The sequence below is a fragment of the Carcharodon carcharias genome, chromosome 2, assembly GCF_017639515.1.
Source record: "Carcharodon carcharias isolate sCarCar2 chromosome 2, sCarCar2.pri, whole genome shotgun sequence".
Taxonomy (NCBI): domain Eukaryota; kingdom Metazoa; phylum Chordata; class Chondrichthyes; order Lamniformes; family Lamnidae; genus Carcharodon; species Carcharodon carcharias.
In genome coordinates, this window is record NC_054468.1 from 18,191,045 (window position 1) to 18,205,038 (window position 13,994).

The following is a 13,994-nucleotide window of genomic DNA, read 5'->3' on the forward strand; positions in this document are numbered from 1 at the left end:
AGAGAGACACAGAGAAACAGAGAGACACAGACCTGAATTTTACACTCCCCTGCCAGCAGGTTAGTAGGCGGGGGCTGAGCGTGAAATATTGTGAATGGGCTTCCCACTGGGTTCCCACCCCACCAACCTCTCAGCAATGTTATGCTGGGGTGGGTGAGGCCTCAGACGGGGCCTGTGCCCTTGCCCCAGTTGAGGCCCTTAAGTAGCCAATTTATTGACTACTTGAGGGCTGTTTCCCAACCAGCCCCAATTTTTAGGCTGGTGGGGGTAGTTCCAGGGTATGGGGGAAGCCCGAAAATAATCGGGTTTAGGCCTCAGGCAGGAAGGGGGGGAGGGGCACCTTCATCAGAAGCCCCCATTTAAGATCCGGTAACCGCTAGACTTCCCGCTACCCCTCTTGGCCTCTTCCCCGACACCCTAACACCCCCACTTTCCACCCCCCACAGGAACCCCCCCCACGACCCTCCCCGCCCTGAGACCTCCAAAACTTACTTTTTCCTGAAATCCCAGGACTTAAACTCCAGGAACAGCATGTAGTCCCCGTCCTGTCCGCTGCAGCTTCCGGTGCTGCAGGGACGAGGGGCTGCTGGCCAATCAGATTGGCTGTCAGTTCTCTAAGGCAGGACTGCATCCTGAGTGGGGGGGGGCGGAAATCCCGCCGGCAGCCAATTAACGCTCATTGGAACGAGAAAACACAGCGGGACAGGCAGTGTTGGCGGGAATGTGATCCCCACCAACTCTTCGGATGGCAGGACAGGAAACCCCCACCATCCTAAAATTCCTGGGCAGGGAGACTGACAGACAGACAGACAGACAGACAGACAGACAGAGACAGAGAGACAAAGGGACAAAGGCAGAGAGACAGAGAAAAAGAGACAAAGGCAGAGAGACAAAGAGACAGGGATTTGGAGACAGATTATCTGGTCATTATCACATTGCCGTATGTAGGAACTTGCTGTGTGCAAATTGGCTGCCACATTTCTAACATTACCACATTGACTATACCTCAAAAGACTTTCATTGGCTGTAAAGCGCTCTGGAATGTCCTGTGGCTATATGAATGTAAACTTTCTTTTCTTTATTTGGATAACCAAAAGGTCATACTTAGGACAGTGGGATTTTGCGTAGCCACTGTATTTGCAACACTTAGATCCGGCAGGACCTTTACGTCGGGAACAGCTTTGGAGAAACTATTCCAGCCACTTAGCAACAATAACAACTCGCACTTATAGAAGTGCATTGTACATAGTAAAACATGCCAAGGTCCTTAACATCAGCGCTATCAATAGAAACATTTCTGGCACTGAGCCACAGAACGAGTTTTCAAAACAAGTGACCAAAAGCCTGGTCAAATGTGTAGGTTTTAAGGAGCATCATAAAGCAGAAGAGAAAGGTAGAGAGTCAAAGAGGTTTAGGGAAGAGTTCCAGAGCTTAAAGCCCATGCAGCTGAAAGCACGACAGCCAATGGCAAAGCAATTAAAACTGAGGATGCGTAAGGGGCCAGAATTGGAGAAGCAGTGATAATGGAGGCTTGTGGGGGTGGAGGAGGTGACAGAGATACACTAGCGTCCATGCCTCTGCATTCACCTGGCGGAAGCGGCTGGTTTTGAAAATAGAATCCTGTCTGCTGTGGCTGGCCCATGAGATTGTAGCCCCACGAAGGTGCTGCCTGGGGATGGTGCATCATCTGCGAAGACATTGGTGTGTAATTTGGAGGCACTCTGTAAGCACTGTTTTGTTGATAATCCTGTAACAGAGAGTCTTGTGTTAATGAGAATAGCTGTTGACCACAAGACGACAGAGCACACTGATGTTGCTAAACACTGCGCAAGAAAATAGGTGGACAGATTTGCCCTCACAGTAAACCAGCAAATTCTTGCTCCGATTACCAAAGGGTGTAACCATTGGGACCTGGAGCTTGGACAATTTATCAAATATATGGGTCCGTAACTCAACGCACGTAAGCAAGCATCGTGATCTGGGACCAGTGAATGCAGCAAGTGTGGGCTCCAGCCTACCCATCAAGTAGAAGACCTATACCTAATGCATGTATTTTTCACCGTGTATGTCAATGACTTAGATAATCGAATAGAGAGTTGTTTATGGTTTGCTGATGGCAACAGGTTAGGAGGCACATGTAATTGGGGTTAGGTAGATTAGGTAAATGGGAGCAGACAGTTACAAAAGGGAAGCAAGTGGGCAAAATTGGAGCGGATCATAGTTCAGTGTGGGACGGTATGAAGTCATCCACATTAGAAATAAGACAGGCAAAATGGAATATTTTCTTAATGGTGGGAGACTATGAAATGTGGAGGGGCAAAGGGATTTGGGTGCCCAGGTACACAAATCACTAGCCCACAGGTACAAAATAAAATTGAAAAGGCTAATGGAATAGTGGCCTTTATCTCAGGGGGGCTGGAATACAAAAGGGAAGAAAAGTTGTACAGAGCCTTGGCCAGACCCTAAGATAAAGGCAAAATGCTGCAGATGCTGGAAATCTGAAACAAAAACAAAAACTGCAGGAAAAACTCAGCAGGGCTGACATCATCTGTGGAGAGAAAGACGAAGTTAACGTTTCGAGCTAGGAGCTCTGAAGAATCATACGGACTCGAAACGTTAACTCTGTCTTTCTCACCACAGATGCTGTCAGGCCTGCTGAGTTTTTCCAGCATTTTTTGCTCTTGGTCAGACCCTATCTGGAATACTACATACTGTGCACTGCACTTTAGGAAGGATATACCGGTCTTAGAGAAGTTGCAGCACACACACACCCCAATGATACCGAGGCTTAAAGGCTCAAGTTATGAAACCCGGTTGCATAAACTTAGTTTTTATTCCCTTGAGCTTAGAAAGTTGGGGGTGACTTTAGGTGAGGCATTTACGACAGAGAAAACAATTCATTGGGGTAGATCAGAGAAGCTTTTTCCTCTGGTACAGAGGACGATCTAAAAATTGGAGCTGGGCCATTCTGGAGTGAAATTAGGATGCAGTTTTCCTGCACAAAGAAGGAGGAGAGGTCTGGAATTCTCTCCTCCAAAAGACTGCAGATCCTGGGTCAAATTAAATTTTCAAGATATAAGAAGGAACATAGGAACAGCAGAAGGCCACTCAGCCTCTCAAGCCTGCTCTGCCATGAAGTTAGATCATGGCTGATTTGTCTCTCAACTCCACCTTGGTTCCATAACCCTTGATTACCCTTACCCAACAAAAAGCTACAAGATTAAGGGGACACTGAGCTTTACCTCAATTGTACCATAAGCTCAGGTTGAAAGGAATGGGTGTGGATTGGCAAAATGGTACAGTGGTCCTTACCTCTGTTCTTGACGTTGAAGATTTGGGCTTTCTTTTTCTGCTCTTAGTTTTTTTCTCCTCCTCCTGGGTGTTTTTGTTCTGATCAGCAACTTCAATTGGCTTCTTCTCAGAATCCAGGGAGACCGGTGTGGGAGGTTCCTCTTCATCTTCCGGAGGGAGTGGTAAAGGCTCCAGGTAGTAGCTTCTTGGTTTTGGTTTGGGATGTGTGTGATACAAGAGAAGATGATGTTGATCTTCATACTTGATGACTTTCCGATCAACACGCACTGTACCAAACCAGGCCCAGGAAAGTGGGGCTGGATTCTTATGCCCCTCAAATAAATCCCAAGGATTAACCTTCTGTTTTGTTGACACCTGAAGACCCTAGAACACAGAGCATGGGTTGCTATTTAGATTACAACGCGAAGTAATATCAGTGAAAAGATAACAGTACAATATTTACATAGATACAGTGAAAACATGCTCTGAAATGGTAGGTGATTATAGTTATCAACATGTGGAGATCTATTCTGCAACCTCACTGATAGGTCCTTGTACACAAAGTGCTTCCTTGTGCCATCAAGGAGTAACACTAACCCAGAGTTTCCAATCAGTGATAAAGCCATTTACTTATAATATTTTAGCAAGCTTGATCATCGACCATACAGGAAAATCTGAGGTTCAATCCAGGTCATTGGTAAGTTAGCAGATGTCGGCCTGAAGAGTGAAAAATCAGCCAAACAAGGAAGTTGGGTAAATGAAAAACACTTTTAGTGAGCTAGCGCAGGTGTGATCCACTGAACACTCTCCTTGTGTGCTATGAAATTCCAATGTGCTCTGCAGGTAAGAGCAGGATGATGGTAGTCCCTCCTACAATGAATTGCCCCACAACAGCCACTATCAAGACTGAAATGTGGGTCAGGTACTGGAGGACACCTGACCTCCATGTAACTGTACTGCTGGCAAGGAATTAACACAAAACTCAGAGTGCAGTTAACCTTTCATTTAATTGTGCAAATTAAGGAGACATGCACATTGTAAGGCATTGTAATTATCTGTATACCGAAATGTTCATAATTGTTCAATCCTTTCATTATCTTATCCTTTATTTTTGCTTTAATGATTGTCTATAACTATGTTATGAATCATGATTACTTCTTTTATTTGTATCACCATAATTTGGCACCTGCCATCATGATGATTTTCAATAAACCAATTCTCTCCATCAACCTTCAGATGATGAGGAAAGAAAATAGTAGAGTAAATAGACAAGAGAATATTTTTTAAAAATGTATTTGTTCATGCAGGCTAGACCAGCATTTATTGCCCATCCCAAATTGGCCTTGTTCACAGGGCAGTTAAGAGTCAACCACATTGCTGTGGGTCTGGGGTCACATGTAGGCCAGACCAGGTAAGGACAACAGATTTCCTCCCCTAAAGGGCATTAGTGAACCAGATAGATTTTTTTACCCGCAATGGTTTTGTGGTCATTATCAGACTGTTAATTCCATATTTTTATTGAATTCAAATTTCACCTGATGTGGAGGTACTTGAACCCAGGTCCACAGAGCAATCCCCCTGGGTCTCTAGAATACTAGTCCAGTGGCAATACCACTACGCCACTGTCATGAAAGTATCGTAATTTTCATATTTTTCTGATTTATTGTGAAGTAGGTTTATGGGGGTAAGTATAGTTGCATATGTGTGTGTGTGTGATTTAGTTACATTTGGAGTCAAGCAGACTGCAAGTTTAAATCATCAAAAGAGGCTAGGTGCTTGGCATGCTAATGAGTAAACACAGAAGCTGGTTTAGCATGTAAGGTGTGAAGGGAATTAGCATTTTCAGATAAATGAAGGGAGTTTTGGATTTCAAAGGGATTTTAGTCTGTTTACAACTAGCCAGATAAGCAAGGCTAAGGAATGTGTTTATTTTTTCCAAAGGTTACTGACAACATATAGTGACAACATGAAAGTTTTTATACTATGAGAGAGATACAGTTTAAAGATGGATGGAACAATAGGATTTACAAATTAAAATGAGAGGAACATATATAAAGGAGAATGAAAGGCTGTGTATCAGGAGAAGGTCATGTAAGATCTAACAGGAATGTGTGAAAAGCCTTAATGAAGCCTCCAGCATTTGTGCATAAGTCTGCTGTCTACTGAAACTGAAGCTGGAGAAAAGCCATTTGGAATTCCACTGCCCAGGGTATTGTGTTAACTTGCTGAGTTTGTTTTAAATCTAAAATCTTCTTTGGATAGTCTCCTTAAAGGGAGTGTAACTGGAGATTAGGTTAATTGGGAATTTTTGGAGTTATTATAGCAGTAATTGTAGTCTTATGTATGCATTTGACATCTTTTACTTCGTTAATAAATGTTTTAATTGATTTTTTTAAAAAAATCTCTAAAGGTCTTGGTGGACTTCTTACTTCTGAATTCAGCGCACACATCTTCTTGTAATAAATACAAATTGCAAAACCGTTGTGATAGCGCGACCAAGTTTCCCTCGTGGATTTGGTCCAGCTAGTACACGTCATCTGCCACGTCATAACATCACCGCCTCCCCTTAATATTAAAGACTCCTGGGTGCAGTGTTTCCCCTGCAAAGCGTAGTCGTTAAAGTGTATAGCTACACTCTGATTTATTGTTACTATGTCCTCACCCACAAATTTCTTTCCATTCATGCTGCAAGAGACACAAGCTGAGAAATTCTTTTTGGTGATAAAGTTATAAATACCCCAAATCTGGCATGCGCAGGACTGAGAATGTGCGGGATTTCAAATTTTCCCGGACTTTGCATGTCCGACCTGGTGCGGCATTCAAAGTAACCCTGAAGCAGCTCTGAAGAAGAGTCATACGGACTTGGAAACGTTAACTCTGTTTTTTCCTCTCCACAGATGCTGTCAGACCTGCTGAGTTTTTCCCAGCATTTTCTGTTTCTATTTCTGATTTCCAGCATCCGCAGTATTTTGCTTTTATCTTAGTTCAAAGAGACCCGTTTTGTGATCACGCGATCGGTTCAGTCACCGGGTTCAATACATCAGGTTTACGTTCAGTTCTCGTGCAATCATGATCCTCAGGTAGCAGTTTGTGTCTGTTATTTTATATTCTTGAGAGCGTGTTGCCAATCAGAATCAGCGGGAGCAAGCAACGATAGATGCCACACGCTCTAAGCTAGAACCGATCCAGAGTGGGGCTCAATCTGTCCAGCGCCTGATCAGCACACCATTTCAAAAATGTCAGCCTACTCAAATTAATTTATTGTTCTCTTTGTGGACCTTCATTTGGGCAAGTGTTTTTCAAACAGACAAAAACCAGTGTGCAAAGGCTCAAACAGAAAAGTTCTCTATGACAAAAATGTCTGGTTAGCGGACATCGCCAGTTTTCGGGTAGCCAGGTTTGAGCTTTTTGACATTCCTATGACTGCTCCTTTGATGTAGAGATTAACCCATTGAAAATAAACAATTAACAGCTGCAATTAAATAACGGAGTCAGGGATTCCACATTAAGTATTGGTCTAAAATCATTGTCTATAAGGCGGCTCTGTCATTACAGCCAACATAAGAAAGGAAAGCAAAAGCAAGAGCAAGGAGTTCCAATAAAAGGCCATTGTCCTGAAATGTTAATTCGGTTTCTCACTCCACTTGATTGGCACCCCATCGACAAACAGTCACTCCCTCCACCACCAACATACAGTGGCAGCATTGTATACCAGCTACAAGATGCAGTGCAGGAACTCACCAAGGCTCCATAGAGAGCACCTGCCAAACCCACGACCACTGCCACCTAGAAGGACAAGAGCAGCAGATAGATGGGAACACCACCACCTGGAAGTTCCCCTCCAAGGCACTCAACTATGCTGACTTGGAAATATATCGCCGTTCCTTCGCCGTCACTGGGTCGAAATCCTAGAACTCCCTTCCTATCAGCACTGTGGGTGTACCTACACCACATAGACAAGGAGGCAGCTCACCACCACCTTCTTAAGGGCAATTAGGGATGGGCAATAAATGCTGGCCTAGCATTTGGGGATATGTCCACATCCCATGAATGAATAAAAAAAGACTTGCATTCATATAGCATCTTTCACAATCTCAGGTCATCCCAACGATTTACAGACAATTAAGTACTTTGTAAAGTGTAGCCACTGTTGTAGTGTAGGAAATGTGGTAGCCAATTTGTGCACAGCAAGCTCCCAAAACAAGAATGCGATAATGACCAGATAATCTGTTTCAGATGTATTGGTTGACGGATAAGTGTTGGCCAGGACACCGGGAAGAAATCTTCTCATCCTTGAAAAGCTGTAGCATAAGAAGAGAGTTTTCAGAGTAGAGATCCCATTGGATCAGTAGCGTCCTTTAACACAGTGTTTCTCAAACTGGAATCCGTCAGTTCCTGGGAGCCCTTCAGAGACCTTCCAGGGGTCCACAACGTAGGGCCTGTTGTGCTCCTTCTTCATGCTTTCCCTAAGCTTCTGTTCTCTCTGTGCACCTCCCATCCTCCCATAGATAGGCTGGAACTTTCCAGCCTCCCCCACCCCCCCCCACCCCTCACCCCCCCACTATGGCAGGATCCCCTGCAATGGGGCCTGTGAGCCATTAAAATCTCAGTTCACATTGGTGATCCCGCTGGCATGAGGGACTGGAAAGGTCCAGCCATAGACTCTGCAGTGTGGGGCTGGTGCATTCATCTCACTGAAGTCTGTAAGTAAGTACCAGCTTCCTTAAAAATAGATATTAAATATTATTTTAATGCAGCACTTTCATATCATAAGTATTACATGGTGTTATATCTTAGTGGGCCCATAATTACTACTCTATTTGAAAAGGGGTTTTTCAACCAAAAAATCTGAGAACTACTACCTTAAAAAATGCGAGAAATAGTAGCATAGCCTTGGATCAAGCTCACTGCTTTACTCTCATCACACAATACCTGCCTGTTTTTTGTCAATGGAGTCAAATCCCGCAATTTTGTTGCCTTTCGTGTCAATCAAAGATCCCATTGGCTCACAAGTAATGACATCACAGGTTTGCTTTGGTAACGGCAGCAGCTGACGTACTTTGTCGATGCTTTCTGAGTGTTTATCACCAAGTTCTTTCTGACGGAAAAAGAAAAATAGAGAAAATCATATTAGGTGCTATAATGTGTCACTTTGAGGTCCACTGGAAAAGGCATTTCACATAACTTTAACTGAGAAGGGGATGGCTGACCAGTAGTCCCCTCAAACTACTGTTATTCGCCAAGGAGACTTTTGTAATTAAAGAAGTTTAAAAATGATCTTAATCTGCAGCTTAGATCATGCCCAGTTCAAAGTTATGGAATGAGTGACTACACGGAGATGGAGATGATCTGTATCTTACTTCTGGTGGAAGTTAGCTCTCAGATGGTGTTGAGCTGATGTCAGGATATCCAGCTCTGCCACCACAAGGAGGTGTATCAGTGTGAGGTATCTTTTGAAGTAGACTTAGTCCTTAAGACCTTAAATTTACAGGGCAGCAGGACTGGGAGGTGCAAATTAAAATTCAAACGTGGTGTCTTAAGCCAGCCAGCAACATTCCGGTAATCATTCACATTCTTTGCTGCCCTAACAGCTCCACGCTTCTGAATTCACGTAGCGCAGTCAAATTAGGACGAAGGTTCTGCTTTTGGGTTGGGACAGGAAATCAGATGAAAGCTGGCATTGAGATCAAGCAAAGGGTGGCAGAGAGAGAAGTGTGTACCCTGGGCTGAAGGACAAAATCCAGGGGTCTGGTTTCTGCATGTCAGTAACTGCAAAGAAATGAGGTAATTCTGAAACCACAAGTGAGATAACCGACTAACACAGAACAGCATAACACACTCATTATCTGATTGACGCATTGGAAGTGAAGTGAAGTGAAATAATTGAGTTTTGATCGTAACAGTTTCTCTGCGGTGGTGGCGGTAGTGTTACAGTTCACTCAGAGTTTAAAGTGCGGCAGCAAAATACACTCTACAGCACGGAACTACAGACAGTGACGGCAGAAGCTCCAATGTTCTTTCCATCACATGGAATCTCTCCCTCTCTCGCCGCCTGCCTTTGGCTGACACTCAACCTGCTTGGCCACATTATGAATGCACCTTCCTTGGCCATCGAGTCCTGGAGTGGGACTTGAACCAGAGCTTCTGGCCCAGAGCCAGGGATGCTACCCACTGCGCCATAAGCCCTCTCTGCCTGTTCACCTTATTGTCAAATAAAGCAGCTTATCAATTCATACCAGAGCACACGTATTTTTTGTCGATCTGCCTTTGGAAGGACTCAAGCAGTACATGAGCAGAAGCCATGAATCCAGGTCAAAAGGGAGCATTATGGTAACGGTCTCAGGTTTTGCTATCATGTGAGGTAATAGATATGAAGCAGAGTGAGTCGACTCACATAAAACTAAGATGCTTAGTCTGTTTGCAGGAGTGATTGAAACTATGGAATGCTGTTTGCTTGTGCAATGACAATATACAACTGGACCATGACCCCTGAATTATTTTATATGGGTCATACAGGACTTTGGGACAGGAGATGGGTGGAGCACAGATCTCTCTGTCAATCTGCCTCCTGCCTGTACTGCTGTTCTGCTTCGCATTGCTCAGCCATGAGTCCCCTTCAGCCCACAAGCACTTGTGAGCGATGTTATTGACAGGAATGAAAGGGTGGTTGTTGAAATGATAATGCACTTCGCATTTACGTCTTTGGTAAAACGCACCTTGGCTAAATGTATTTAGCGACATCTTGATCTACGCAAAGTTTAGATGGTTGTAAACCACTTGAATAAATAGAAAAAAAACCAAAAACATGCTCAAAATACTCGGCAGGTCAGGCAGCATCTGTGGAGTGAAACAGAGTTAGTATTTCAGGACAAGATGACCTTTCATCATTCTGATGATGAAAGGTCATCTCATCCTGAAACGTTGGCTGGAAGTTTCCAGCCCCCGTCCAGCACACCCGCACCCCACCCCCTCCCCCAACCCCACCGCGGTCGGTTCCCGTAAGGCGGGGTCAACGAGCCATTGAAACCTCCATTCACATGTGTGGGACCGGAAGGCCGGCGTGAGGGGCCGGAAGATTCCGCCCATTAGCTTCGTTTCTCTCCGCAGATGCTGCCTGAGTGTTTTCAGCACGTTTTGCTTTTATTTCAGATTACCAGCACCCACCATGTTTTTTTTTAAATGAGTGACGCTTTGATAAACTACTAACGTAAGGCAGAACAGGACTAATGACTGCACGCCTACAGCGTGGTAAACCGCGTCAGGAGGCAGCAAGTGAGAGAATGGGGAAGGCTGCGTAAAGTGAGTCCTTCCAGATCGCACACCAAGAACACGGTTCCAAAGAAGGCATCAGCAGCAGACGAGCAGCAAGTCCAGTGCACGCACTCTCAGCTGGAGAAGAGCATGTGATGGCAAAAAGAAGTGCCACATACACTTCAAAATGTCAGATTTCCATTACTCAACTGTTTAAAATGTGCAACTGAATAGAAGTTCGTGAAGCAATATTAGGAATTACTGGAGTGCACACATGGTCTTTGTAGCCAGACAGACATCTGGAAGAACCATATACAGACAATCGATGCTCACACAGCCGCACTGAGATCAGGTACTTTGGGAGAAGTCCAAAAATGTGTTTAACAATGATCTGTAAAACGCTGTCCAACAGTTTTCTAAATGTTCCTCACTTTAATTTGGCCAGTGTAGTACCTTTTGTGCCAATTTTGTGGAATGTTCTGTGCTTACTGGGAACTAGGCTGAAACTAGCCAAATACATTACATTCAGTATATTAACAGCTGTTTGAAATTGAAGGCTTTAGTACTGAAACTATCCGGTTTGGATTTGAACTTTTTAGCTGAACTTTGGTTTTAGAAGCCAAAGGACAAATTTCTAGGATAGATTGAAATGGTGGCACATTTTCCTGAGGGTACATGCTGGTGGGATTCATAACAGCACAGTCAATGGCCCTGTTCAACAGAATGCGATGACCCACGTGCTGGGAAAAGCCTGTATTTTCTTTTGTGCGATGTCCCTTTGAGACCAAAATGAATTAGGGAGTGTTCTGAAAGAGGTTTCCTGATTTTGACATAATTAGGTTCTAAAAATTGCCCAAGTGACCTGAGGTTGCCATGGGGATGAGCAGCTAAGAAGCAAAGAGTAAATAGAAAGCTAACTGCAGTAGGTTTGGGCCAGCCTGTGTTTTCTGAATGGCCAGTTCAGAACACGCTGAGAATGTATGTTAAAAGAAGAAACAAGGAAGGTTCTCTCCAAATGGAACCGTTTTCTGTTTGATAGCTTTTGAACAGATCCTGGTGCTGAAGCAGAGTCTCTGAGAATAGAGCAGAGACTGTTACTGTGTGTTATATAGTTGGGAAGAGCTGAAAGCTGAAGACAGGAAGAGCAAGGAATTGTGGATTGGATATAGACTCATTGCTGCTGTTTCAGTGTTGCTGGAGCCCACTAGTGCATTCAAAGGGATGGAGAAGGGATTCTGTAAAATCAACACTGTGATCTGAGTGAGAGAGGGTTCGTAGACATGTGCCTTGTTGGGTTAACAGTGTTTGGGGACATCTGGTGGAATATGAGTCCTGGTGAATGCAACTCAAGGGCCGAAATGATAGAGTGGGAAGTGAGAGATCCTACATAATGGAGGTCGAGTTAGAAACACTGAAATATTGCACATGGGCCCATAATTGTGCAGGAAGTAATATGCATAATTGTAACTACATCAGTAAGGTGTGTGTGAGGAAACAGGTTACTACGCTGGAGTGAGATAGAGACTGTGGGTAGCAAATTAGGGTGAATTCTGGTAAGTCCTCTTCAGGTTTTAATTATAAATTAAGAATCAAGATCTGACATAATACTAACCTTTAAGTTAAATGTTAGCTTGTTAAGTAGAGAACTGCCTATTGCAGTTGCCTGAAAGCAGTTGGTTCAAGTTGGTTTTCAGTAAATTACTGTAGCAGGAAGCTAAACTAGCTAGTGACTCATCAGAGGGTCTACAAAAGGGACAAGCTTTTCAAACCGCACGATCTGTAAGGGGTGCACGAGGAAACAGGAGACCACTCCTGAGTGAGATGGAGACCGAGTAAGTAGTGAAGTAGGTTCACGTGGGAATTCGGTCCATGGGGGAAAAGAGGTGTTGTATACATAAGAATTAATCTAAGTTAATTAAGTGAGTAATTAAATTGGTGGGATAGGTGATATGTGGCAGCTATGGAACATGAGGACTTTTGGACACCAAGGTGATCCAGGACAAACACATCTGTCCCGAATTGCGGACACTGCACAACATAAGGGAGTGGAAGAAATACCTGGATGCTTTATTCCAGAAGACAGTCACACCTCTTAGAATAGGGTTGTGTATTTATGTCATCAGTGAGGGACAGGAGAACGCGACCATGAGTGAGGCAGGTAATGGGACTGAGCAGACAGTAGTGGAGAAGCCTCAGGCCTTACACTTGTCAAACAGGTTTGATGTGCTCACAGCCCGTGTGGACGAAAGTGAGGCCTGCAAGGTGGATGAGCAGGCTGGCCTTGGCACCATGGTACAGGGAGCCATTCAAGCAAGGGGAGAAGAAAGGAATGTAGTGGTAGTAGGAGACGATATAGTAAAAGGGTTGACACTGTTCTCTGCTGCAAGGAACGAGAGTCCAGAAGGCTGTGTTGCCTGCCCGGTGCCAGGGTTCAGGGACATCTGCAGAGGGCTGGAGACGATGTTGCAGTGGTAGGGAGAGGATCTAGTTGTTGTGGTCCACATAGTTACCAATGACATAGGCAGGACAAGGATCCTTATGAAAGGAGGTTCTGCATAGTCACCCCTCACTCTTCTAAACTCCAGTGGAAACAAGCCCCGCCTGACCAACCTTTCCTCATAAGACAGTCTGCTCCTTCCAAGTAACAATCTAGTAACCTCCTTCGAATCGCCTCCAACGTATTTACATCCTTCCTTAAATAAGACGACCAAGACTGCATACAGTATTCAAGATGTAGCCTCACCAAAGCCCTGTATAGCTGAAACATAACATCCTTACTTTTAAGTTTAATTCCTCTCATAATAAAGGATAGCATTCCATTAGCCTTAATTACTTGCTGTACCTGCATACTAACTTTTTGTGACTCATGCACTAGAACACCCAGATCCCTCTGCACCTCGGAATTCTGCAGCCGTCCTCCTTTTGAGTAACACACTGTTTTTTTAATCTTCCTGCCAAAGTGAACAACTTCACATTTTCCCACATTGTATTTCATCTGCCATATTTTTCCCACTCACTCAATGTACCTATATTGGTCTGCAACCTCCTAACGTCCTCTACACAACATTCTTCCATACCTTTGCACCATCTGCAAATTTAGCTACCATGCTTTCATCCCCTCAGCTAAGTCATTAATAAAAATTGTAAAAAGTTGAGGACCCAGCACAGCCCCCTGCAGGGCTCCACTCATCACATCCAGCCAATCAGAAAAATGTCCATTTATACATACTCTCTGTTTTCTGCCAGCCAGCCAATCTTATGTCCATGCTTATATCTTACCTCCTACACCACGAGCTTTTGCTTTCCACAATAACCTTTGATGTGGCACCTTATCAAATGCCTTCTAGAGATCCAAGTACAGGACACCTAAATGCTCCCCTTTTTCTACATCGCATGTTACTCCTTCAAATAACTCTGGTAAATTGTTTAAACATGATTTCCCTATCACAAAA

The 13,994-nt window shown here is 44.1% G+C and overlaps 1 protein-coding gene across 1 annotated transcript in view; it reads right to left on the reverse strand.

Annotated features, from left to right (window-relative positions):
* Positions 1-13,994, reverse strand: part of LOC121270800 (mediator of RNA polymerase II transcription subunit 12-like protein) — a 604,195-nt gene that overhangs the window by 73,055 nt on the left and 517,146 nt on the right. Inside the window, exons 35-37 of the mRNA XM_041176240.1 lie at positions 8,228-8,389; positions 3,313-3,675; positions 1,588-1,747 (exon numbers count right to left, since the gene is read on the reverse strand). Of these exons, the coding sequence (XP_041032174.1) occupies positions 1,588-1,747; positions 3,313-3,675; positions 8,228-8,389 (685 nt within the window). The remainder of the gene's footprint in view (positions 1-1,587; positions 1,748-3,312; positions 3,676-8,227; positions 8,390-13,994) is intronic.